A 24,995-nucleotide genomic window follows, 5' to 3' on the forward strand; every position below is an offset into this window, starting at 1 on the left:
ATTAAATTTAACAAGAGGCAAAAATTCATTTGAGTGTATGCGATACGATAATGCTTGAAGTGTGTAAAATAAACTTAAATTATCTTTAAAATATCTTTAAAATTATATAACCTACATGCATGTTTCACATTCTTTTTGCATCAGTGTTTTACTGTAGCATAAGAAGTGTTATTTTAACACCAGTGTAAACCACAGGGTTCAGGGTTTCTGGTTATCCTACATTAGGGTTATTAAACAACAGAAACTGAATAATCAAATGTAAAAATAATAATACACTGACTGCTTAGTTTTCACTATATGAATTGTGAGTGATTTTCTCTTTGTCTTTTGTTCATGACCCCAGTTATTGCAAGCCATTGCGATATGCATATCGCGATATATACATTTGCGATATTTCAATAATTTCGATATATTGTGCAGCCCTAGTTTTCAAATAAATGTATTTCCTGATGCACGGATTGCGACGGCATCTGCGGGACACCGGCGTGTTAGCCCAGGTTCAAAGCACCAAATGCAAGTAAAAATCGGCATTGAAAACGGCGTTACTCGCCTGTTGCCGGGCGAGAATTATTTTTTTATTTTATTTTTTTGCATTTTGACAATGCATGGTTGTGAGAATGTAATATGGCTCAGTGTGGATCATCAAATCGCAATGGTTTTGATGTAATTGCATAAATGTTTCGTCTGCCGCGCTGCATGTTTCAGAGTAAAGCACAACACTGTGTTCATTTTCAGTTTCGATTCACAGTAATTGCTTCTCTGCAAATGCTGTGTGTCACTTTGAGCCGCTTATAATTTGCATTTGAGAACGCAACATGCGCCAATCATCTTCCCAGATTCATGATTAGATTTGTTTATAAATCTATAAACAAGATTTATGGGGGGGTGTTCCTTCTGTTTTTGGTCTTTAGCTGATCACATGCATTGTTTGTGAATTTGTAGTGTAAATGCTTCCAGTTTTCAATCAATTCCTTATGGATAAAATCAAGTCCAACCTTAGTTTTTTCCTTAGTCTCATTGAATATCCTGTTTCAGTACGTCACATTACAGAAGTGATTTGAAAGTTTGTATCTCCATATGGTTTTGCTTTTCTCATTTTATTCAAATGCAACTCTTGTGTTTTGGTCTTCTAGTCATTTGAGACTGTAGACTCTGGGAATGAATGCAAGTTTAGAATAAAAACAAAAGCTACAGAGGAACTTTTAGGAGCTTTTACTTTATTTGGATATTTTTGATTTTCTATATTTTATTATTTATTTTATATTTTATATACATTTGCATTTCTGAACTAAATAAAAGTATTCCTGATTAATCAGTTATATTGTCATACAAGGTTTTTATGCCATTTTTATTGAAATATTTTCAATTGAATTTGATTCTATCACAATTATTCCACCACTCCAAAATGTCAAAGTATTAACGTTTCTCATTTCTCCCTTCTTTGTAACGCCGTTGTGTTTTGTTGTGAAGTGCTAAACTCATCCAGCACTTTCAAATGTTTCATAATACTGAAAAAGAAATGTTTTTCTAAAGCCATTTAAATAGTTTTTCTTAAGTTACAATAAACAGCTTTGTGGAGAGCAAGGGCATGACGCTCTTCTCAAGACTGTTGGTCTGACCTGTACCATTCAGCAAATCTTTTTTTGTTCTTGTGGATTTATTTATTTAGTTATTAACAATTTTCACTTCAGTATGAATTGTAACTAGATTTGCCTTTTCTGTTTAACCATCTTTTATTTATTTATTTAATTTTGTATTGTTATTTTACTTTTTATTCTCAATTGATCTGATTATCTAGTGTTTAAGATGACAGCTATCAAGGCCAGACATTAGTTTGCTGTCTCTGCAAGCCTCTATTATGTGCTATATTTATATGCTATATTTGATCAATTTTCTATACAAATTTTGTATATTTTATCTGATTAATTTTTTTTTTAATATATTCAATTTTATTTATTTGATAATTTATTTAAATTTTTTTTTTTAAAGCACTGTTTTCCCTGTAAAATTCGATTTTTTTTATTTATTTATTTTTTGATGATTTTGAGAATACATTGCAGTGTTTGAAGATTTGCATAGAAATGAAGCATTCAACCATAGTTTTTAGTCGCAGTCTGGAGCCCTTGAAAGATAAAATGATTGATTTGACTTTATCTTTGTGGATTCATTTACTAATTCTCACCTATATATTGTAGTAGAAATGTCCCGCATCATGACCGTGGAGCTCGCAGGATTTGATTGAAATTGCGTGCGCCACCTGCGCTGAAACTCAGGCCGCGTGTCTGGTTTCACAGAGCGTGCGAGAGAAGAGGCGAGACTACTGTATCAGTTGAACAGCCAGACGCTTTGAGAGGCATAATCGGTGTTTACCAGATTGAAATGATTACAGCTCTGTCACAGTCCACGCCGTCTCCGCTTCGTCTTCCTTCAGAATTGAATCGTGAATATTACGCTGAGTGGCCTTGTCGCTAGAAATTGACTGCTTGACTGACAGGCCCGACCACATTAAAGATAAGTACACAGTGTACACTTCTCGGCAGGTATGCTCATATTTGGGCCTTTTGTTTCCCAGCAGTCATCTTGCGTGTGTGTATGGGAAGCGAGCGTCAGGCCGTGTTGTTGGGTGTGTGTGTGTGTGTGTGTGAAGGGCTGTTGGCAGTCCACACTGAAAGCCTTCGAGAGCATCAGGCTACAGACGGAAAGTAAAGCTGCTTCATGCTAACGGTGACATTGATACAATAGCAGATGGTACATTAGACAGAAATTATCACATTATCCGCCTCCAGTTTCTTCAGTACAGCTTCGCTTCGCTGCCGCGCATATGCACGACTCGCAAACATATTGACGGATTGACCACTTCAGGTTGTTGGTGTGTTAGTGTGGTCAACCGTCACCAACTGTTCTCTTGTGAAAGACGAGGTTAAATGTGATATTTGGCCATTTTTAGGTTATCGCGTCATTCAATAGTTGCTCATTTGGCAGATTAACACGAGTGTTGCCTAAACGTTTTCAGAAACACTTTACTATAAGGTTTCATTTATTAGCATTAGTTAATGTATTAAGATAATCTAACAATGAGAAATGCATTTGTTACTGTATTTATTAATCTTACAGCTTTTTGTAATCTTAAAATTACAATAAAATCCAGCTGTTGATTGTTTGTTCATGTTAGTTCTCCGTGCATTAACTAATATTAACAAATACAACTTTAGTTTTAATAATGTATTAGGAAATGTTGAAATTAACACATTGATTATTAACGAAATTAACTAAGTATTTTTTTATCATTAGTTCACTAAAATAGTGAACTAATGAAACTTTTTGTAGTGTTACCACAATTTCTGTTTTTAAATATGATTTGCCATCATTTAAAATGTATTTTGTGTGTGTGAGTACGTGTAAATGTGTGTGTGATGACATAATATATTATTTATGTATAAATTGTTTTATTATTCATAATTTTATACCACACACATTCATATATTCCCCAATAGACATGGCCACTTTAAGTGTTAAACAATTTCTGTATTAAAGTAATATTATTTTTAATCTCATTTGCCATCATTTAAATTGAATTTGTGTATACATTATATTATATTATATTATATATTATATTTTAATAAATAATAAAGGCAAGTGACTTGTCTGGTTAAATAAAGGTGTGTGTGTGTATATATATATATATATTATTACAATTTAATATAATGGTTTTCTTTCTTAATATACTTTAAAATATAATTTATTCCAGTGATCAAAGCTGTATTTTCAGCATCATTACTCCAGTCTTCAGTGTCACATGATCCTTCATAAATCATTCTAATATGATGATTTGATACTTTTTATTTATTTACAAGTAAGGAAATTATATATCACATGCACATATTAATATATTAATAGCCATGTCCGCTTTTGTTTTACCTAAACAATTTGTTTTTAAGTTATTTTTCTTGCATAAATAATTACGATAATTAAATTGAGTGTTTCAGTTGTTTGTTTGAGCATTGGCACAACACTCATTCAGACCAATAGCGTGATTTGGGGGGCGGGACTTTCTGTTTGGTCGGCCAATGGCAGAGTGTCTGGACAACCTGTTTTGTTTAGCGATACTTATGGTATAGTAATGCCACCTGTCAGAGGTTTCAATATGTATCGGATGTCAATGTTCAATCTTAAAATGTTCTCGTCACTTGAATGATCAATGATCTTGAGTACAGGTGTTCACACGGACGTCGTTCTCATAAACCTGTCGTTCTGTTGCTGTTTTCAGCGATAGGAGTTTCGCGTCAGATACACAGATCTGCGGAGATCTGCAGAAGAGAGGTCGCTCTGAAAATTTAAACAGACATGCTGGAGAAAGCCTGAAGGTCTGAGTGTCAGTGGGAATGAAAATTTGGCTGCATTGCCGAAAGAAAGAGAGTTTTGTGCTTTAGCTATTCAGTCCCAGCATAGGCTGAGCGTGACAGTGTCCTCTCTAAGACCGCTTGATTGAGGTGAGATGCTTTCAGCCATAACTCACACTAGTTGTGAGAGCCAGGCGTGCATGGACAGGACATGTGATGTGAATCTATCAATGTGTACATCAAAATGCATCAAAGACACGGATACATGTTTTCTGTTATTTAATAAATTCAAGTTAATTTGGATTTAATCTTCAAATGTTTAGATGCAACTGTGTCGATATTGTAATAAAGATGTTGTTTTTTTATATATATATATTATATATGGTATAACCAAAAATGTATGTCATGTGAGAAGACAACCAGAAAACAGTTATTTAGTTTATGCAAAGTTCATGTTTTCATTTTTTCAATTACTCACGAAAACGTAAGTTTTGTAAAAAAAAAAAAAAAAAAAAAAAAAAAGATTTTTTTTTTTTACCTTGAAACATATTTTTGGAAATAATTGTGATTTGTATTGAAGGTCTAAGGAAAATATTTGTAATACTTTTTACTTGATTGATATGCCACTTGACATTTTTAGAGTTATCAAGTCAAATATTTTCGGTGAGAATTGTATAAATGCGTTTTAAATATGCTTGGAATTGACACGAATACAAAGACGTGTCAGATGTGCTCGTAGCTTCCTCGTCTTCATCTTCCTCGTCTTCATCTTCCTCGTCTTCATCTTCCTCGTCTTCATCTTCCTCGTCTTCATCTTCCTCGTCTTCATCTTCCTCGTCTTCATCTTCCTCTCATGGGTTTGTCATCGACCGTTATTTCCCTGTCATGTTTCCGCTCTTACTCCCACAATTAACCGAATCACTGAATGATGGACTTCAGTCTCTGACATGTATTTAAGAGTAATTAATTGATTAATTGTGTTTAGACGGCTTGATTAAATTATAGCGCCCAGAAGACAGTGTGACTCTGCAGGTGTGTTACTTCATTTGATGTTGTTGGTCATTAACTAATTAGAAAAGAGAGAGAGAGAAAGAGTGTGTGTGTATAAAGTAGGACTGGCTGATCTATCTGTGTGTCTTTCTATCTATACACTGTAGTTCTATCTATCATTCTATCTATCTATCTATCTATCTATCTATCTATCTATCTATCTATCTATCTATCGTTCTGTCTATCTCTTGCTCTATCTATCTATCGCTCTATTTATCGTTCTATCTATCACTCTATCGTTCTTTCTATCGCTCTATCGTTCTTTCTATCTATCTATCTATCTATCTATCTATCTATCTGTCTATCTATCTATCTATCGTTCTGTCTATCTCTTGCTCTATCTATCTATCGCTCTATTTATCATTCTATCTATCACTCTATCGTTCTTTCTATCGCTCTATCGTTCTTTCTATCTATCTATCTATCTATCTATCTGTCTGTCTATCTATCGTTCTGTCTATCTATTGTCCCATCTATCTATCGTTCTATCGTTCTGTCTATCTCTTGCTCTATCTATCTATCGCTCTATCATTCTTTCTATCTATCTATCTGTCTATCTATCGTTCTGTCTATCTATTGTCCCATCTATCTATCTATCTATCTATCTATCTATCTATCTATCTATCTATCTATCTATCTATCTATCTATCGCTCTATCGTTCTTTCTATCTATCTGTCTATCTATCGTCCCATCTATCTATCTATCTATCTATCTATCTATCTATCTATCTATCTATCTATCTATCTATCTATCTATCTATCTATCTATCTATCGTTCTATCTATCTATCTATCTATCTATCTATCTATCGTTCTATCGTTCTATCTATCTATTGTCCCATCTATCTATCGTTCTGTCTATCTATCGTTCTGTCTATCTATTGTCCCATCTATCTATCTATCTATCTATCTATCTATCTATCTATCTATCTATCTATCGCTCTATCTATCTATCTATCTATCTATCTATCGTCCCATCTATCTATCTATCTATCTATCTATCTATCTATCTATCGTTCTATCTATCTATCTATCGTTCTATCTATCTATCTATCGTTCTATCTATCTATCTATCTATCTATCTATCTATCTATCTATCTATCATCTATCTATCTATCGTTCTATCTATCTATCTATCTATCTATCTATCTATCTATCTATCTATCTATCTATCTATCTATCTATCTATCGCTCTATCGTTCTTTCTATCTATCTGTCTATCTATCGTCCCATCTATCTATCTATCTATCTATCTATCTATCGTTCTATCTATCTATCTATCGTTCTATCTATCTATCTATCTATCTATCTATCTATCTATCTATCTATCTATCTATCATCTATCTATCTATCGTTCTATCTATATCTATCTATCTATCTATCTATCTATCTATCTATCGCTCTATCGTTCTTTCTATCTATCTGTCTATCTATCGTCCCATCTATCTATCTATCTATCTATCTATCTATCTATCTATCTATCTATCTATCTATCTATCGCTCTATCTATCGCTCTATCGTTCTTTCTATCTATCTGTCTATCTATCGTCCCATCTATCTATCTATCTATCTATCTATCTATCTATCTATCTATCTGTCTGTCTATCTATCGTTCTGTCTATCTATTGTCCCATCTATCTATCGTTCTATCGTTCTGTCTATCTATTGTCCCATCTATCTATCTATCTATCTATCTTTCTATCTATCTATCTATCTGTCTGTCTATCTATCGTTCTGTCTATCTATTGTCCCATCTATCTATCTATCTATCTATCTATCTATCTATCTATCTATCTATCTATCTATCTATCTATCTATCGCTCTATCGTTCTTTCTATCTATCTGTCTATCTATCGTCCCATCTATCTATCTATCTATCTATCTATCTATCTATCTATCTATCTATCTATCTATCTATCGTTCTATCTATATATCTATCGTTCTATCTATCTATCTATCGTTCTATCTATCTATCTATCGTTCTATCTATCTATCTATCGTTCTATCTATCTATCTATCTATCTATCTATCTATCTATCTATCTATCTATCTATCATCTATCGTTCTATCTATCTATCTATCTATCTATCTATCTATCTATCTATCTATCTATCTATCTATCGTCCCATCTATATATAGTTCTGTCTGTCGTTCTATCTATCGTTCAGACTATATCTATCATTCTATCTGTCTCTTTCTGTCATTCTGCCTGTCTATACATCCACCCATCTCTGTCTATCGTTCTATTTATCTATTGCCCCATCTATAGCTCTGTCTATCTATCTCTCTAACTTATCGTTCTATCTATAGGTAGTTTGATTAATAAAAATGTAACTCTAACACAATTTTTACTACTCTCAACACTGCCTAACTTTGTTTAGGCTGCATAAACTTCACAAATATAATGAAAACTCATCATATCGTCCAGCCAAATTGGAAACAGAAAATAAAAATAAAAACCGAGATAAGAGAAAAAACCCGTCGTCCTCCTCCGTCACGGCACAGGTGCGGTCAGGAAAGACGGGACGCTCCACCACAGTTACAGGGCCTCGACTACATTTCTTGAGTAAATTAGGGGCTAAACGATGACCTCTAGTCTCTGCCGGCATTTGAACGAGGACGACATGGATTTTCAAATTACCTTTTAAGTTGAGATGTAAGATGAATTGCTATAATCATTTCTAGTAGCGATTGAATTAGAAGCACATCCCATGCTCGCACTAAAAGAGGGGAAAGAGAAAAGGCGAGCGTGCGAGAGAGAGAGATCTGTGGAGCGTTGAAACAAAAACACGAGCTTGTTTTTATTTATAAATGTAATTAATGTGTGTCCACACTATTTGCACGCTTGTCATATGGAGTCCTCTGTTTGAGGCACATGAAAGCAAGAGGCTCTCATAATTGTGTTTACATCCGCAGATAAAAATCCCTGGGCTGTAATGATCAGTAATTATAAATATTTTCCTGGGTTTTACAGGCCGCATCCATTGTGAAAGCAGGTTGCATGGCTTAATTATGACATTGCGCAAGACTAAATGTAGCAGTCTGTGCGCGGCAGGCTAAACACTTCCACCGGCATAATCACACTCCGAGCTGACTTTAAAGAGCTCATTACTGTTAGCTTTCTAAAGAGCGCTTTATTAAACACAGTTACCTAATAAGCATCTTTGGTGGTGCAAATTGCCCAAAATGGTAATGAGTCTGATTAGGCCACGTTTCAATTATGACAGCTTCCTCCTAGGGCAACCGCATCATCCATCCATCTATCCATCCACCCGCGCAAACAGACGACAACCAGCTAAAACAGGCCTTTTGTGCGACCGAATTCTGCGAGAAATGATTGCATGGATATACCATATATCGAGTCTAAAAATAAAATCCAATTTGAAACAACACAAACTATATTAGTATATCAATGATGCTAAACTAGCACTTCTTGGTACTATAGTGACGTGATAGTGGCATTTATTTATTTAATTTATTATGTCATTTTGAGTGGTACGTTTTGGGACAGCAATAGATAGCTCACATCTGATGGAATCGAGCTGTACGCAGATTTTGAGACTCATTATACATTTTTTTTTTTTTTTTGACTTGACTTGACAGCATCTTAACTCAATGCATATGGTTTGAGACGCTGAAAAAAGCAAGAAGACATTATGAAATCTGATGCATATGTATAAAAAAAAAATAGCACACTGCAAAAATAAAATGTATAACCAGTATTTTTGTGGTCTCTGGCTGATGCATTGCATATCAATCATTTTGTCTTTTTAATTCTCTGCATTTTTGTCTTGTTTTCTACGAGAAATACCTTATACTTTAATATAAGATATACTAAAATATACTAAATTATTTTTTATTTTTTTTACTTGACAGCATCTTAAAGGGATAGTTCACTTTAAAATGAAAATTCTGTCATCATATACTCACCCTCAAGTTGTTTCAAACCTGTATGAATTTCTTTCTTCTGCTGAACAAAAGTAATAAAAATGACTAATTCAAAATTAAGTTTTTTTTTTTCCTACTATGGAAGTCAATGGGACCAGTTAACTGTTTGGTTACTGACATCCTTCAAAATACCTTCCTTTGTGTTCAGCAGAAGAAAGAAATTCATACAGGTTTGAAACAATTTGAGAGTGAGTATATGATGACAGAATTTTCATTTTAAAATGAACTATCCCTGTAACTCAATGCATATGGGTTTGAGACGCTGAAAAAAGCGAGAAGACATCATGAAATCTGATGCATATGTATAAAAAAAATAAAACGTATAATCTGTATTTTTGTGGTCTCTAGCTGATGCATTGCATATCAATCATTTAGCATTTTTAATTATCTGCATTTTTGTCTTGTTTTCTACTAGAAATGCCTTATACTTTAATATAAGGTATACTAAAATATCCTTTAAATATCCTTAAAACAATATATATTTACTTCTAAAACTTCATGTCTTACAAAATTGTCTGTTGTGCAATTGTTTTTTTTTCTTCGTGTTTTTCGTTTTGTTGTTGTCCCTGTTATCACCGTAAAGCTGCTTTGAAATGATCTGTATTGTTTCAAATATAGAAATAAATCTATTTGCTAATTTTGTAAGAAAAATAGAAGTATTCAAAAGCATGTTTGCTGTATTTTCTTTTATTTTTGATTCTAAACTGTTTTAATTATTCTTATTTCTTTTGATTATTTTAATTTCTTCTATGTAAAGCACTTTTGAATCACCATTGTGTATGAAATGTGCTTTATAAATAGCCTTGCCTATTAAAATAGTAGCCTGTGCGAACTTGTTAAAGGGATGTTTAGATCATTTTACTGGAGAGCAAGAAGAAAACTGAATTAAAATGATTAAAAAGGCACAAAGTTCTCTTTTCTGGTGGAAATGTGCACAGATGAACAACTGAAATATAGACAGAACTCCATCCGGTTACTCATCTGATTTATCTATTGAGTGTTTGAGCAGTCAAAATGACCAAACTGCACATCCCTAGTCGATACACACACACACACACACACACATCAGGACACACACCTCTCCGCCACCTCATAGCTTCCTTTCAGCAGCACAGTAATGAATTGAGAATGGTGCGAGCGGCTGTCCAATTTACGCACTGGGAAATTGGACAGACAGAGCGCAAGCTCGCCGCTGTTTGCTTAAAATCGGCCGAGGCTAGCCAGATTAATAGATCCGAAAAAGGTCAGCTTCTCTGTCTCATTGGCCATGATCACAGTGTCTGAAATTACACACTGCAGTGTATCGCCGCACACTCGCTCTCGTTCGCTCCCCCCCTCCATCCCGGCTCGCTGTGTTGATCACTCCGAGAACTAACAGAGCCATTAGACGAGCACAGATGATCAGTAATTACTGTCAGGTTTCGGCTCGTGATAGGTGAGGACGTATGCCGTGTCTTTAATCCTTCAGATGAGTCTGTGCTTGGATGTACGGAAGACAAAGTTGACCATTTATCTTTTTGAAATGTATATAGCTTGTTTTTGACGTTGTGGACGTGTGATAGTGGAGGTTGTACAAAGCATGCGTTCAGGACCCAGTATGTTGAAGTTTTTATCGGATAAAACCAAAACAATTCCTTCAAATCAAATGCTGATATGTTTTGATATTACCATAAACATACCAATTCAAAATCACATAGGCTGAATGGACTAAAAGTCGACTGTGACTTCCAAATGTTTAAGCCTCCAAATGGCCAATAGTTCATTACTCCCAGGATATATTCATCAACACAAACCTTATTTACCCCAGCTGCAAGTGAAACAATATTTAATGTATTCTGAGTCATATTTTCTTTCACTTTGTGGGGTTTTGTTCATGATTTCAAAGCATGTCTATGTTGGCATCTATTTTTGATGAGTTTCTATCAAATGCCAGATGAATTTCCTCAAAAGTCGAGTTTGATGTTGTCTTTTGGCGTCATACTTTTAAACATTTGACTTATTACACTGCGTTTTTATCATATGCATTTAAAACTGCTTTTCCCTGCTGTCTGTGACCCTCAGAAAAGACCCCGCGACCCGAAGACCCACCGACACCACGTCATGTGCAAAGTTCTTTTGGAAAGTAGCACGTTATTATCAGAGAGTCAATGCACCTTCAGAATATCCCGTCTAATGAAGTCCAGCTCGCGATCAATCCGTCTCTCCTGCTTTTGTTTGGCATCTCATCCAAATGAGTGACAATGGTCAGCGTAATCTAAGATTTTCCAGGCGTAAAGTAGACCAGCAGACGGTGGTAAATTAAACAAAAGGGGGTTTTGTGAGAAGTCAATCAGTGAAAATTGAGCTTTGGGGCCTTAGGCTGTCTCCAAACATCCCTGTAATACAAAATACAAGTAATTAGGGCTGGGCAATATGGGCAAAAAAAATGTATCACGATTATTTTTTTTAAATCAGTCGATATCGATAATTATCACGCTAAATGTCAAATCTTTATTTCTTTCAAGTTTAAAGGCAGATTTTTGCTCTTAAGTGAAAGTTGTAGAAACCAGAGCGTTAATTGTGGTTTTAAACTACTCTTTATTGTCAGAACATATCATGACAAACACTTGCCAAACAGGAGAACATTTCACACATCTGAGGTAGAACATTCAAACATTTGTCATTTTTCCTTAACAAAATAAATATCTTAATAGAAAAAATTATTTCTTAGTTTCTGCATGTGCTAATTTTTATTTGGTAAAATGTAATATTCTGACTTTTTGAGTTTTATTAAAATTAACCATGGTCATCCAGTATCATGCATTTAGATCATGATAACAACAGATAAAACCAGACATAGCCTATGGCACCTCACTATCATGGCAAAATGCAACTTTATGGTTTCTATGGTATTTGTATGAAAAACAGTAGCCTAAATACATTATTAAATACTGCAATTATATTCCATTAGTCCTTTAATACATTGTCTACATTAATAATATAATACAATTCAATATGTATATCCCACATTTCATGGTGCAGTTAATATTACTAAGCTAACGTTACAGTAAATCCACGGTAAATGATGGGAATTTGTAGACGGAAAAGCCTTCAGACTGTATCGTTGCGCACAGTGTTGCTCCTGTTTGTCAGCGCTGTTTCATCTGCCTTTAAACTGGTTTAAATCACTGAGACATTTGTGTTCTTCGCTGAACTCAAGCACTTCTCACTGGATCTCGTGACGAGAGCGATCAGAGTAAACGCCTCTGCTCTAGTCAGCTCGCGCCCGCGCTGCCGTTTGGACTTTGAGCCGAGCGGATAAATGGTCCGTGTGTCGCGCGGTTCAAATGAGTTTCGTTCCGCTTTTGGCGCATAAACATTATCGAACATTTATCGAACTCTTGATATCGTTTTATCGAGAAAAATTATATCGCGATAATTATCGTTATCGTTTTATCGCCCAGGCCTACAAGTGATTATATGACGATTCAGATTACACACAGAAGAATTAGTGCTTCTTAGAACTGACATTTGCTCTGTTCCTAATAGTGAGCAGCCTTGGTGTCCAAGCCTACATAGACAGCATCCTAACTGGAGCCGCTTACATAAACTGCTTAAACTTAGACTAGTCTTAGTATTTTTATACTTACTATTATACTAGTTAGTCATCTATTTTTTTCTTTAAAATGTTTCTAAGTCAGTTACATTACGTAATACCGAAGACTGATTACCCCTAACTTATATATTGCAAATGATATGAATAATATTATATATTATTTATATATACATACACACTGCCGTTCAAAATTTTGGGATCGGGACGATTTTTTTATGTTTTTAAACGAAGTCTCTTTTGCTCACCATACTGCATTTTATTTGATTTAAAAAAAAAAAGAAAAAAAAAAAAAAAAAAGTCATATTTTGAAATATTATTACACAATAAATAAAATAAATCAATATTTTTATTCAGCAAGAATGCATTAAATTGATCAAAAGTTACAGTAAAGATATTTATAATGTTACAAAAAATTCTGTTTCAAAAAAATGTATCCTGAAACTGAAAATTTTCAAAATTGATAATAATTTTGAGCATCAAATCCTCATATTAGAATGATTTCTGAAGGATCATGTGACACTGAAGACTGGAGTAAAGATGCTGAAAATTCAGCTTTGATCACAGGAATAAATTCTATTTTTAAATATATTCAAATAGGAAATAGTTATTTTAAATTGTCATAATATTAAACAATATTACAGTTTTTTGTTTTTTTTGAAAAACATAAAAAATCGTACCGATCCCAGACTTTTGAACGGCAATGTGTGTGTACATATTGCGTGTGTGTGTATACATACATACATACATACATACACGCATATATTAGGAACTATGACATAAGATAGTAAACTATGGTATGGCCACAGGAACCTCATTGTTGATCACAGTGCTAGTCGACATGTTAGCAAGCTTACGATGACAGATTAGAGAGGCCTGAATGACATTTTTATAACTCCAGTAGCGATAAGGATGTGATTTGTGTGTTATTTATGTTTCTGTCACAGTGCTAACTGAAATTTGAGCGTTGATTTAGTGGAGTATATAAACTCAAGACTACACCAGGATTCATTTTCTTCTCTCTCTGCCGTTTTCCTCCTCCATAGTTCACACTTGTACGCTCAATTATTTCCCTCAACTCTTTCTCAAGTGGTGCCATCGCACAAAGCTCACAATTTATGTTCAAACAAGCTATAGGGACGACAGGGCTGCGACTGACTGAAGGGTCAAAGTAAGCATATTGAATAAAAATAGAAAAGAAGCAATTTACAAATACTGGCACTGGCACATACATGAGGCGAGGATTGTAATTCAAAGTGTCCAGAGCAACTCTCACTGTTCATCTGTACAATAAATCCCTGATGTCTCATTTTCTTGTTGAGGAAGGTTTTATTTTTGTAATGGCTCGGTAATAGTGACGGGAAGTGAATTTGTTCTTTTGTTCGAGAGTAGTGCATTTCATAAAACCCATCAAACAGCGAGACGAGAGCATTGTTTGAAATCTCTGTGTGCGCAGCCGAGGATTTCAACCTCTTGAAATGTCTTACTTTGTTGTAGAGCAAGTTAACACCCACATTCCTTACAAAGACCTGCCTGTGAGAGGAGCAATATATAAATATATATATATATATATTCGAAAGTGGAACATGAAAGAAGAGTAATAAATGTATTAACAAGTAGATGTACAGAGGCAAAGGAGAAAGCTGAACCTCTGTATTCCCAAGGTTATATTCCCTGGCGCTACAGCCACAGTTAAAAAAAATAAAAAAAATTTAAATGAAAAGCTTATCCTCAGATGATTGCAAATATGCATTCAGTGTTAAAAATCAATATGTACCAGCAGATGTTTGTATTGAAAAATAAAACGTAAGGCTGATTTTAAATTATCATCAAATGTATATTTTATATATGGACGCAGTCAAAGACATACATTTAATATGTGAATAAGGACTTTAGACTTATGAACGCTTAATATTTTCAGTTATCTTGACATTTGTCCTATACATTAGCAATTGCAAACACACTTTTTTTTTTTTATTATTGATTTGGATGCAAAGCAACAGAAAAGCAGCAAATCGCAGTGTGTTAACTGTGTGTAATTTGCCTGCAAAAGTGAGGATCTGTTGAAAAAATTAGTTTTGATTTGGGTGTCAGATGTCACTTGCAACGGCATAATTGCTCCAAATAGTTTTATTTTTTTCATTTGCATGCAGCAATTTTGCACTTATGCTTACACACTGTTAGAGACCTGCTTTTGAAAAAAAAAAAAAATATTAAGGGAGTCTACATAAAAAGTCAGTGTCATACAGTGTGGACTGTGATGATAATTAAATGTATTTATTGCGAGCAAGTCTTAAACATAGGTGTTACATTGCTGATCGCTTGATAATCGTGCTAGAACTGACATCTGCCTAGGTTTGCAGCGCTGGTTTTATCCCTGGGCTTTATTAATGGGCTTGCTGGCATGTCTGCCATGTTCTTGCCAGCTTTCTTTGTCTTCAGCCTTTCTTAGTCATTAACTCGCGGGCCTGACAACCTCGCCAGCCAAAGCAGCGATCCCTTTGACTAAAACCTTGTAAATTAACACAATTAGCTCAGCATCATCCTGCTAATTAGCTCTCTCTCTCTCTCTGTGTGTGTGTGTGTGTGTGTGTGTGTGTGGTGTCTGGCCAGGCTGCTGGGGGATTCAGGCGAGGGAAAACCACATGCCCATCTTCTATTGTGGAAAAAGTACTCCGATATACACACAATACACTGATGGGGGTATCAGAGGGGATTTATTTATAGAGACATAGTGAGTAGACATCATACAGTACATGCCTCAAATACAGCTAGGGCAGGGTGATGTACTGAATATTATGTTGGCAACACAAAATTAAGCGATATTGAGAATATTGCAGTGATTTTGGTGCACTTTTATTTTGTGTGTAATTAGACTTGTTTCACAATCCTTTATTGCCTCGTTCAGAAGAATTTAACTTCAGTAGTGAAAACAGCATTTATGAAATTCCATTTCAATGAATCAAAATTATTAATTTGTGTCATTGCTCAAAAATTTTCATGGATGCATCATCTTTCAGTCACACTTTAGGGTCCAATTTTCACTATTAACTTCGACTTTTGCCTCAATAAACTCCTAATTACTGCTTATTAATAGTAAGGTAGTTGTTAAGTTTAGGTATTAGGAATGAATAAAACATGTAGAATATGGTCATGCAGAATAAGTCATTAATATGTGCTTATCAACTAGTACTAATAAACAGCCAATAATATCCTAGTCATATGCATGCTAATAAGCAACTAGTTTATGGTGAGAATTGGACCCTAAAGTGTTACCCATCTTTCATAACGGTTTATTAAAATATTTTTTTCTTTAATATTGCACTTTTGTTTTTACTAAGTGTTGTTTGTGGTTCAATTATAATTGCTTTTATTATAGTATTTTGCTTCATGCTTTTAAACATTTTTAATTTAATTGCCAAAATCGTGGTTCCTTTAAAAAAAACAAACAAACAAAAAAACTGTTTGGACCAAATATCTAAATATCAAGATATATAAATAGGATATTTTCAGAAGGTGGAAAATGAATACAGTCCCCAAATGCAAACTATATTGTGGTCTTACTGATAAAGGATTAATCTTTTGTGATGCTCATGCTATTATAGGGAGTAACTATCTTTGTTTATTATGTCTTGGCTTTAAGAGGTGTGTAAAGTTTTTAAATGCTCATTGTCTGTTATTTGCAATTGAGTAATAAAAAAGGTTCAGTCTATATGTAATTTGACAGACTTTAAAGATCAAGGTACATGGACTCATGGCTAAAAGCTCGTAAACGGCATCGTTTTCTGTGACATCTTCTTTCCTTTTTGTGGCGTGAATAGTGTTCGTGAGTGCTTAGGCCCAGTAAGCTCAGATAAGCGGGAGGTGTGTGCACAATAACACGCCCGCTGGACACTGCGGCCGAGCGCTGTTGTCATCAGAAGTCTATCTACAGACGCGAGAGTGTGCGCGCGACCACCCCCGTCATCCCGTCGGCTCTTGAGTAAATGTCTCTTTGATAATCCCATGCTGTGTCTAAGATGACAGCGTATGTAACTGCTTGTGTTTGCAGATGGAGTTTGGGATTAAACTTGATGGTGGCTTTTGAGCCCTGGAGCCAATAAAAGACGGAGGCTGTGGAGAGAAAAGACAGTGAGAAAGAGAGAGGCAAAACCCAGAGCGTCAGAGTAAAAGGAAGAGAGAGAAAAGGGAGCATTAGAGCGAATGAGAGGGAGGCAGGCATGTTTTTTCCCCCTTTCCAGTTCTCTGTGCTCCGGGAGGCGGGCGGCAGACAGAAAGCTGTTGTAATTCATGCTGTGCTGCGAGTTTGTGTGATGAAAGCAGTAGAGCGCTGCCTGGGAGATTGCTTTGCTGCACTCCTCCAAGCAGATTTGAAACTGTCTGGGACTGCTTTAGATGAGAGTTGGATTATAGAGTGACCTGCGATGTCTGTGTCACTCGGCTGTGTGCAGGGTGCATTATACTGTGCTAACCAGGTGTTGGAGGCCCAAATCTGCACTGTTCCTGAGATAACTGTCAGCAGTGCCTGCGATATGAAGCCAGGACTCTTGGAGAGCTGGATGGGGGGAAAATGGAAATAATATTTTACGGTTGTTGTTGCGGTTTGTGTGCATTTAATTTCTTTTCAATGGCAGTTGCTTATTGGATCATTGAGTCTGAAACCCTGAAATTCATGAATAGTGGTTGTCCGATGTGTTTTTTAATGGCCAGTACTTTTTTTCGGTGTAATATAATGTACACAACATTTGTAGTTTATGCAGTATTTAATTCCCATATTCAATATTTGAAAACAGATTATATGCATGAAAAAATGTCTATTACATTTAACTATTGAAAAATAGAAAATAAAAAGTGTATATATGTACAACCCATTGACATCAAGCCACGTGACCACTTCCAAAGCAAAAATCTCAAAAACCCAAATATTGGCAGATTAACCAGCATGGCATATCTATCAGTCTCTATTCACGAGGGCTGTTTATCAAGTTTCTAACACCTGTTTGTTTTTGTTTGTTGTTTGCTGATTGTTTAGGCTTAAAGATGCAGTGGACCCCAGAGCATGCGCAGTGGGCCGAGCAACATTTCGACATCTCATCCACCACACGTTCCCCCGCACATAAAGCAGAGGCGTACCGTGGACACCTGCAGCGGACCTACCAGTATGCCTGGGCCAATGACGACATATCAGCTTTGACGGCCTCCAACCTACTGAAAAAGTACGCAGAGAAGTATTCTGGTATCCTGGAGGGTCCCAGCGAGCGGGCGCTCCTCTGCTCGTACTCCGAGAGTGCCCATGGACTCATGAATGGACGCAAGTCGGAGAGCGAAGCATGGCAGGAGGGGATCTACCCAATGAGCTGTGCTGCAGATGTGATTTCTGCTAGTAAGACTGGCATGACGCCCGCCCTGCCTCCTCCAGATGTGACGGCAAGTGTTGGCAGCTCCACGGGAGTGGCTAGTAGCTTGAGTGAGCCCAGCTACTCCAGCAGTAACTGTGGGAATCATGCGTCTACTGCACTCCACTCGGGTATCCCCTCTCAGGAATTCGCTAGCAGTTACAATGGCTCGTACTTGCATTCCACTTACAGCGGTGGGCAAAGCACACCAGCTCTCCCGTCCCCACATCCCTCACCTTTGCACAGCGCTGGGCTCCTTCAGCCTCCACCCCCGCCGCCCCCAACCCTGGTGCCCAGCTACAACGCAAGTTCCCCCAATCTCTCCAGTTACAATTACCCTCCAGCAGGGTATCCCCCACAGACTGCTGTTCCCCCAGGTTACAGCCCAGGAGGAGCACCCCCTCCTTCAGCTTACTTGCCCTCAGGCATTGCTGCCCCCACTCCCCTACCCCCTTCCACCCTTCCCGGTTACTCCTACCAGTCCCACAACCATGGGCCAATTGCACCAACCCCTTTGAATGGCAGCTCGGCTAACACACTGAAAAGAAAAGCATTTTACATGACGGGCCAGGGAGATATGGACTCCAGTTATGGAAATTTCAACTACAGCCAGCAGCGTTCTGCTCAAAGCCCCATGTACAGAATGCCAGACAACAGTCTTGTTGACTCAACCAGAGGGAATGGATTTGACAGGAATGCTGACACATCATCTTTGGCGTTTAAGCCCACAAAGCAGTCAATGCCACCGGATCAGCAGCGAAAGTTTGGCAGTCAGTCCGGCAGGGCACTAACCCCTCCTTCATACGGATCCTCCAAAGGTTCCTTGGGATCCCTGCGGTCAGGCGAGTCATTTGGAAAGTTTGGTTCCCCCGTTTTGAGTGACCATGGTGACGACAACAGACAGCATCTCCCCCATTCCATGGGCACGACAACTTCATCCAGCCACCCTGCTGAGGAGCAGTTAAAAAACAGTGATGCCAGTCTGGTAGAGATGGTCACCACTGAGATTCTGCAACAGACGCCCCCTGTGGACTGGAGTGACATTGCTGGACTGGAGATGGCGAAAGCCACCATCAAAGATGAGGTCCTGTGGCCTATTCTGAGGCCAGACATGTTCAGCGGACTGGCCACATTACCTCGAAGCATCCTTCTCTTTGGACCTCAGGGCACGGGTCGGACTCTTCTTGGTCGGTGTATGGCCAGTCAGCTTGGCGCTGCTTTCCTCCTGCTTAGTGGCTCTGCACTGGTCACAAAGTGGCTGGGAGAGGGCGAGAAGATCGTCCAGGCCTCATTCCTTGTTGCTCGCTGCCGGCAGCCTTCGGTGGTTTTCATCAGCGATGTAGATCTGCTGTTGTCTGCCCAGTTGAGCGAAGAAAGCCCGGTGAACCGAATCAAGAGTGAACTCCTCCTCCAGCTTGATGGAGTTCTAAGCTCACCAGAGGAACAAGTTCTAGTGGTATGTTCCACCAGCAAACCTGAAGAGATTGATGAGTCTCTGCGAAGGTACTTTGTAAAGCGGTTGCTCGTCCCCTTACCGGATGCCACTGCACGACATCAGATAATCAGCCAGCTGATCTCACAGCACAACTACTGCCTCAGCGACAAAGAGGTTGCGCTGCTTGTTCAGCGGACAGACGGCTTTTCCGGGCTGGATGTGGTCCGACTTTGCCAAGAGGCCATGGTCGGTCCTCTCCATGGCTTGTCCGGTACAGACATTTCCGGAATGATGCCGGGTCAGATGAGGCCGGTATCATACCAAGACTTTGAGAATGTGTTTTGCAAAATCCAGCCCAGCATATCACAGAAAGAACTTGATACATACACTGAATGGAATAAGATGTTTGGCTGTAGTCAGTAAAGAGCGAGGGCATAACTAAATTGGTGGGGTGACCTCCCTTACTCTAAAAGGGGATACAATTCAGAATTCTTTGGGTGACACATGCAGTTAAACAGTGTGGTTATTACAAATGTAGATGACCCCTAAAGAAGAACCTGAAGGACGGTCAGATAGATTTGAATGATGCATGACTGTACTTAAGTCAAGGTCTGGCCCTTTGCACATAATCCAGACAGAGAAATACTGTTTTCTGGGCTCAGTACTGCAGACGCAGAGCTCCACTTACCGAGGGGCTCTGTAAGTGAGGACAAACTTCTTTGTGTGTAAATATCATTCTGCTGTTTTTGAGATTCTGTTGCTATGAAGTGCCTGAAGTGGTACTTTATTGATTTGGATTTGGATTTGTTTGCCTCACCATCTCATTGGTGGCATGTGCTAATATAGAGAGCTTTAACATGAAACTAAAACAGATATGTTCTGCTTTTTGTTCTTTTCCTTGTTTTCAACACTTCCTTCAAAAAGAACAACAGTATTCCTCAATCAAGTCTGACCTGTAGACCCCAGGAAGGGCAGGAGAAGGTCCATGTTGTACTTTGAATCTGGATCCTAATTTATGAAATTCATTTGTGTTCGATTTTCTTCAAAAACTCAGGAAAGTGATTTGTGATTTGTACAGTACCTCAAAAAAGATTATGAGATAGCACTACATACTGCTGACAACATTGGGTTTGGTTTCTAATTTCTAACTCTAGGTTTACCTCAACCAATTAAAAAAAATGAAAAGGATATGACTATGAATGTAACCAGAACATTTCTGGGTTGTTTGGAAGAAAAATTTGAGGAGTTTCTTTTTCTTCCGTTATATTCTTATTGTTCTTTCTAAATTACGTTTAAATTCCATTGTGGATATTTCTTCAAGTTTCGAAAGCAGAATTGCGTGCCAGTATTGTCTACAGCACTGGTTCCTCCCTGCATAGCACAGTTCAGACTCTACAACGAATGCTTGAGTCAGAGATGGGCGGTGTCGTCTTGTGTAGATAAGGTTTGTCTGAAACCACGTCCACAACAGAGTATGCAGTAGACGTCAACATTTGCGTGTTTGTCTCCTCTCTGCAGAATAGACAGAAACGTTGGGGTGAACCAAAACTTTACAAAGAGGCTACTAGATTCTTGAAGTGGAAACTTTTTCACGTTCTTCGTAACACGTTTCGTTTTTGTTTTGGACTCTGTCCTGCTGCTGTGTGGTGTTGGTGTAAAGATATCTGAAGGATCATGTGTACCCTGCATTCTGTTCTACCTCAGTTTAGCACTATTTTCTCTGCAACTAGAACAGAAAGATGAGAGCTTGGTGTCTTTAACCTCTTTTAGGTTTGCTCCACTCTGAAGCCTCCATAAAGAACAAGCTGCCTTCCCCCCCTCCCAAAAAAAAAGATACAACAAACGTTTGTCTCACACTACCTTTGCAATTTTCTGCTTAGAGTGCCCAGATGTCTCTAAAAACACCTCCGTGTACACGCACATTATTGATGGGGTCTCTATGGGGCCACTTATTGGGGCCACATTGCCTAAAGCCAGAAACATACTCTACGCAGGTACGCAAGCACTTCTAGCAATGCAAGTTAGAAGACTTCAAGCATTGTTGCATTCCGAAAGGCGTCAGATCGCAATTTATAACGCAATGCAAGGAGGCTAAAGCAGGCATTACTAAAAATTTTGTTTTATACACTGAGTTTTCTTTTTAAGGTCAACTACTATTTTAGCAAAGCAACAGTTTATTTAAGGAATCTTGCTGAGCAAGTTAGTCAGACTGTCTACATTTTTATGTTTGTCCACCCGGTTTACCGGCACAGACATTCGAAAGAAACTCTATCGCCCCCTTGAGTATGGAGGTGAAGACCATGCTCTTGCAATGCTTTGGCTAAGATTTGCCATTTGTGCACTTGCTTACAGTGTGTTTCTGGCTCAGGGTAGCACAGGATGTTGGTAACCATAAGACGAAACCTTGTGTTTGAATGTATTTTTTGTTTGTTTTTTTTGATGTTTACTTTCTCTGATCATTTGAGTCAGCTTTTTTCTTTCGTCTAGCACTAGAGAGTTGGTGAAGCGATGTGTTCCCTCTGTCAATTTTCTCTGCCTTTAAATCATGTGTCTCAAATGTTGGGGAGAATGCACACTCTGTTTTGAATTTTTTTTTTTTTTTTTTTTGGTCCACTGCAGTGTAATTTGACACCATTTAAAGGTGCTTATTTAGCGGTTGGAGGCACCAAACCTCCAATACACGTGTATATATATGACATATCCTTGAAGAAATATCTGTTTGCTTTTTTGACAGACATCCAGATAGTCTTTTCAGTAGCTGTGAGACACCACTTACTTCACAATGTTCGTAAAGTGATATGTACGCCCAAAGGACTACGATTTCTAGCCTTGTTTTGTCGTCTAAAGTGGAAGCCTTTTTTTTTTTTTTGTGGTATTTTCATTCTGCTTTCTTGTTTTTGTTTTGTGTTGTTTTGAAGAAAAGTTACTATTGTGCAATTTGTCAAATGCACTTTTAATGTTTTGTGTTAAAACCGATCATACTTAATTGTCCTCCCTCAAAACCAAAGCGAACAAAACTATTTAAGATCCAAAACTGATCCATAACTCCAAGATCAAATATTCAGATCCATAAGATCTGAATTCATCCACACATTTACACGTTTAGAGAAATTTGTATGGAGCTTCGCATAGGTTAAACCTGTGATATCCACAAAGTATTGCTCTCAGTTTTGTTGAAAATGATCGTACTCTGGATTTCAAAGCCAAATAGCACTGATAAACAAAACCCACATTAACCCTGAAGAGGAATGATCTTATAGTGCTTCTGCTGGTGGTGTTGTCAGGGTTGGAGCTCTACGCTAATGTTTGAAGCCTATATGCCCTTGAACAAAACCGATTTATTTGTAAAAGCTCTTTATAATTGGTTAAAGGAATGTTCCCGACAGCATTGGTATGGCTCGTCACTTGTTTTCTATTTCATTGTTGTTTTTAAACACCAGATCACATTTAAAAGTGCACTTTTATTAGTATTATTATTATAGCCAGAAGACTTTACATGTTACCATAAGTCTAGCATGATTTAAAATAATTTGTATCCAATTTTTCAACTTCAATGAAAATATGCAGTAAAGTAACTTTACTCACAAAAGTTATGATAATCAAGCATTCATCCACTAGAAGTCTTCCCACTTCAGAACGGTCAATTTAAAACAAATTTACAGCCATAATTCATGCAAGTGCTGTAATAAAAAAAAAAAGCTTTTAAACCCTCCAAAAACTCTTGACCTGTTTACTTCCATTGTAAGTGTTACTGTAACTTTTACTGTAATTTTGAAAATTGAGGGATTAGTCCAAATTATATCCTGTGGTAATCAATATTATGCCACAAATGCTGCCGATAGAGCTTAGCTTGTATTGAACCGGAACATTCCTTTTAATTGAATGCAAAATAGAAAGAGGGGGGAAAGAAATGTGGGAACATCCAAAAAGTACAAGTTTTAAAGCACATCTCCTATGTAGATATAAATCAAAATATCACTTGATTTTTGTGTTGTTTTTTCTCGGTTTGTGTTAATTTGCTTCAGCGCTGTTATAGATGTTTCTTTCACCAATGCGTAACTTGTCATCAGTGTTTTTTTTTTTTCAACCATTATTCTTTATGACCATTTCTACCTCATTGCTACATATTGACATGTAGTACCTATGTTCTGTCTTTTTTGAATGTCACACATTTGTATAAAAGAAAATAAAAAAAAGAAAGAAAAACGTATAAACAATTTTAAAAGAACAAAAAAAATAAGTAAATAAAAAAAAAGGCTTGTTCTTTTAACCTGAGCAGTCTACCTCAGAAAGACTGTCTGTCCGTACACTGAGCAGTGGAGTAGCTGCACATACTGAAAAGACACGCATTAGGCAGAGAACGATGCACACTGACCACATGAACTCGGACCATTCGTTACGCCGCCGTGATCGGGGATATTGTGGACTGTATAGGTCTTCTCCAAGGTCTCTACATGCAAGTTTTTCTTTTCATTTTTCAATCGGAGTAAATCACTTTTTTCCCCCCTTTGTGAATTGTAGTGTGCATGTGGATGTGTGTGCACTTATTATGAAGTGTGTAAGTGTGCATTTTTATATATGAAAATTCTATATGAAATGTAGGTACATTTCATATACCATATTTGTACATTAGATACACTTGCACATTTGTGTACTTAATGTACATTTGTTATTAGTATAACATTTTGAAACGCACCACATACATGTTAATATGTGTGTGTATGTACAATATTGCCATAATTACATTCAACGTAAATGTATTTTCATGTATGCATAGGGGCAAAGGACAATAAAAGATCATTCAAATGCTTTTGAAACGTGGTGTTTTATTTTTCTTTTCTGTTGCATTTCCTCATGCATCACAATTTTAGACCTCTCTGTGAACTGTAAATCTGCTTTGAAATGAAATGGTTAATTGACAGATGTATTTGAGAGAGACCTATACACTGCACAATATATCAAACATTAAACTATTTCTTTTGTTCAACGAGAGCTTCTACGATGAAATTACATTTTAACAGGGCACCAGTTTAGACATCCAATCAGATCACATTAATTTGTGCATTTATTTATGGTTTTCTTTCTTTCTTCATTGTGTGGATGTGCAAATTTATAAATGCTAATGGGTTTTTCAGGTGCCAGACTGTCTAATCTAATATCTTTTCAAAACTGTTAACCCCCTTAAATGGTTGCAAATTTTAATATTTCACTCTTAATGAGCTGTAAATACAGCTT

The 24,995-nt window shown here is 37.0% G+C and overlaps 1 protein-coding gene across 3 annotated transcripts in view; it reads left to right on the top strand.

Annotated features, from left to right (window-relative positions):
- Positions 1-24,569, top strand: part of fign (fidgetin) — an 83,715-nt gene extending 59,146 nt beyond the window's left edge. For all 3 annotated transcript variants that reach the window (XM_082174678.1, XM_082174680.1, XM_082174679.1), the window contains one exon: positions 17,962-24,569. In XM_082174678.1, coding sequence (XP_082030804.1) covers positions 17,962-20,183 — 2,222 coding nt within the window. In that variant the 3' untranslated portion in view covers positions 20,184-24,569. The remainder of the gene's footprint in view (positions 1-17,961) is intronic.
- Positions 24,570-24,995: the final 426 nt, after the last annotated feature.

The sequence above is a fragment of the Leuciscus leuciscus genome, assembly GCF_965113295.1.
Source record: "Leuciscus leuciscus genome assembly, chromosome: 7".
In the NCBI taxonomy this organism is placed as follows: Eukaryota; Metazoa; Chordata; class Actinopteri; order Cypriniformes; family Leuciscidae; genus Leuciscus; species Leuciscus leuciscus.